This window comes from Primulina huaijiensis, chromosome 5, assembly GCF_012295235.1.
Source record: "Primulina huaijiensis isolate GDHJ02 chromosome 5, ASM1229523v2, whole genome shotgun sequence".
Taxonomy (NCBI): Eukaryota; Viridiplantae; Streptophyta; class Magnoliopsida; order Lamiales; family Gesneriaceae; genus Primulina; species Primulina huaijiensis.
Window position 1 is genome coordinate 17,132,107 of NC_133310.1, and position 3,437 is coordinate 17,135,543.

General features: G+C 32.4%; 1 protein-coding gene across 1 annotated transcript; it reads left to right on the plus strand.

Moving 5' to 3' along the window:
* Positions 1-562: 562 nt before the first annotated feature.
* LOC140977820 (uncharacterized) lies at positions 563-2,966 on the plus strand. Its single transcript, XM_073442555.1, has 3 exons — positions 563-1,503; positions 1,638-1,691; positions 2,707-2,966. The coding sequence occupies exons 1-3, from the start codon at positions 687-689 to the stop codon at positions 2,769-2,771; spliced, it is 936 nt and encodes a 311-aa protein (XP_073298656.1). The 5' UTR covers positions 563-686; the 3' UTR covers positions 2,772-2,966.
* Positions 2,967-3,437: the final 471 nt, after the last annotated feature.

The following is a 3,437-nucleotide window of genomic DNA, read 5'->3' on the forward strand; positions in this document are numbered from 1 at the left end:
AAAATCAGTCTGACAGAGACTGAACACATATAACTATTGAGATGTGGATTTATGGATCATTTGCTTTATTTTATTATACAGGTATAAATGAAATTATAACATTTTTATATAAAATATATTATTTCTCGTTTATTAAAAAAATTGATATTTAGAAATAGAGTTTCACTAATCTCAAATCCAATATCTCGTTCAACAATATTGAGTGTCTCTAACCCAAGCGATTAGTGGTCTATAAAATTTTGGGATCATAAATATTGTTTGACAACAAAGCATTCCAGGAGCATTACAATTTCTTTTAAAATCTTAAACATGTAAAGAAAGCACTATACTTCTTTCTAGGCCTTCAACAAAGCTGCAACNAAAAAAAAAAAAAAAAAAAAAAAAAAAAAAAAAAAAGAAGCAAATTACAGAAAAAGTACGACCTCAAAAGTTAGTCATACCCCCATAAAAAAGCCAGTCATACCTTCTTAAATAAACCACAATTGTCCCCTAAAAATGAGAAAAAATATATAAAAGATACCCTCAAATTCCTCAAAAAAGAACTTCGAAATATAAAATAAAAAAGAAAATAAAGATCCCCTTAAATTTTGATATTCCCATTCTCAAGCAAAGTATCAATATGTACTTGCCCCTATTCCTTTCTCAAGAAAGCACATCTCCTCTCCCAAATCCTCCCAGCTTCATTCATGACTCCCCTCTCTTTCCCCACTATGTTTGTATCATTTCATACACTAATTTATGTAGCTGTAGGCTATGGTCATGGTAGCACATGCAGGTCATTTTGCGGGAATCTTACGATCGACTACCCTCTCGCTCTCCGACCAGGTTGTGGTCATTCCGGCTTTCGAGAACTCTTATTTTGCATCAACGATGTCTTGATGTTGCACATTAGTTCTGGATCATATCGCGTGTTGGATATAGATTATGCGTACGAGACTCTCGTGTTACATGACCCTCACATGTCCACTTGTGACTCCTTAGTGTGGGGAGGGCGAGGAAACGGATTCGTAGTCGAGCCTTGGCGAGCCGTGTACTTAACCCCGACATCCGAAAACGTGTTCATGCTATTAGGCTGCTCGGCCCATTCGCCGCTCTTCCGAGGCTCTCCGGGCAAGCACTTGTCGTGTCAAAATGTGTCGGGACTAGGGTGCGAGGAGTATTACGGGTGCTCAGCATGGGACATGTTCGGTCCGAGGCAATTGATCCCGGCCTATGGATCGGGCCCTCCCGATTGTTGCGCGACATCGTTCCAGGCCGTTAAGTCCGTGAATCTTTCTGGGCTGGACTGCCAGGGATACAGCAGCGCCTATAGTTTGGCCCCGTTGAAAGTGGGCGGGCCTAAAGAATGGGCCTATGGCATTCAAGTGAAATATTCTTTACTAGAGAATGGATCCTTTTGTTGGGCCTGCGAAGCCACCGGTGGATCATGTGGTTATGATATTGATAAAAACACAGATTTATGCATGTGTGGAGTCTGGAATTCAACAACTAATTGTGATTCAGGTTACAAAGAAAAATTAAATACTCTCTAAATTATAATAATATGTGGTTTAAATCGTTGTTGAATTACTAAATACAAGGCCACTTTTATTTTTATTTTTTTTGGTAATAACTAATAAAATAATATGTATTTGCAGTTTACTCTGCTGCATCCCACAGAAGAATATGGTCTGCATATGTTGCATTAGCAGGTATTCAAATTTACTATTTTGTATTTTTCGTTATGTTTGAGGATTTTAAATACTTTGTAAGAACACCCCACATTAATATGAGGTTAGAGACCCTACCCACATGAGTAGTGCCCAAAACCATTGAGAAGTTGACACTTGTCAAATTTTGACACGTGTCAACTCTTCATTGAATGGAGTTGACAAATATCAACTTCTCAATGATTTAGTACACTGCCTCGTTCAATTGTTGAAAACCCACATCTTAAAAACAAGTACTGCCACCTATTTTGAGTGAGCCATGGAGGCTGTTTACTACCCGGTTCTTTTATTTTTTTAATTAAGTTTTAATATTTTCATTTTTTTGGTTTAGGAAATTAATTAAAATTAAAGTGAAATTAAAAAATCAAAATTTAATCTATGAATATTCATATTTTTGTTCCAAATTATTTCATTCATTCGAACACATTATTTTACATCATTAATCACTCAAAATCTGTCTCTACTATATTCATTATCATAGCTCTATTTATAATATTTATTTCTTAAATCTTATTATTTTTATCCGAAATTGATAAACAAAAAAACATAGGATGTTTTAATTGTATGCAATTCTGATTTTATTTTCTTATGTTGTACTCTTTCATTTAAAATTTATAATAAAATTTTAATTTTAAATAAATTACACTCTTAACATAAGATGAAATAATTCGAATTATAAAAAATTAAAAATAAAATTGTTATTTATTTTAATTAATAAAAATTTGAAGTTTTTAAATAAAATTAAAAACGTATTTAATATAAAATAAGAATAAAGATAGATACGTTGACAGTGAGACCCATAAATAATGAAAGTGAAATAATAGATATGTAAGTGGCATGTGAACTTCACGTTTTTTGATAATGTGATAAGTATTATAACACAACGAATGTGGATGTCCTAAATAAAATTTTAATATAAAGATAAAAAAATCTATTTATTTTTAATCAACTTGACAATAGATTTGAACTTTTACGTAATTTGTTTGTTCATGTCCAGTGTATTTCATGAGTACAAATATTGGGGAAATTAGGCCCACATCACATGGCTATCGAATCCATTGAAGATTTGATTTACAATCCAAGACAAGGATGTCTTACCAAGATTGGACAATGAAATGAAAATGGAATGTTTTTGTTTCCTTCTTCTTCTCTCCCTTTTCAACTACTTATTTTATATTGCTCAAGCCTCGATGCTTGAGTATTTAGGTGATTATAACTAGAAATATCATCATGTTTTTGTATTTAAGTAAAAGTAATTTTTGTGTAAAAATTAGGTCTACAATAATATAGGATTTGTTCATGCTATCCTATAGATTGTATCTCAAATCTTTAATCTAAAGAGTTACAAAGATTATCATAGAGATGAACTGTTAATTGAAGTTGAATGAAAAATGAATAACCACCAATCCACCATTTTTGTAAACTTCCTTTTGTTAGGTGATGATGTGGGCCCTACACATTAAATTAAATAATATAATAACATGTTTTCTCACATATCTCACATGGGTTTTGTTATAAAATTGAAGGAGGAATTTAATTATAAGTATTGCTCAATTCCTCCAGTTATTGTATCCCAATATCAAAAATTTTTCAGCTTTGATTGATAAAAAGAGAGAGCATAAAAAAATATTGTATTTTTTTCTTGAGTGCGGGAATTCTCTTGTGTGAGTTAGAGAAATTATTTTCTAGGTATACTCGGGTTGGGAGTGTGAGAAATATTGAGTGTAT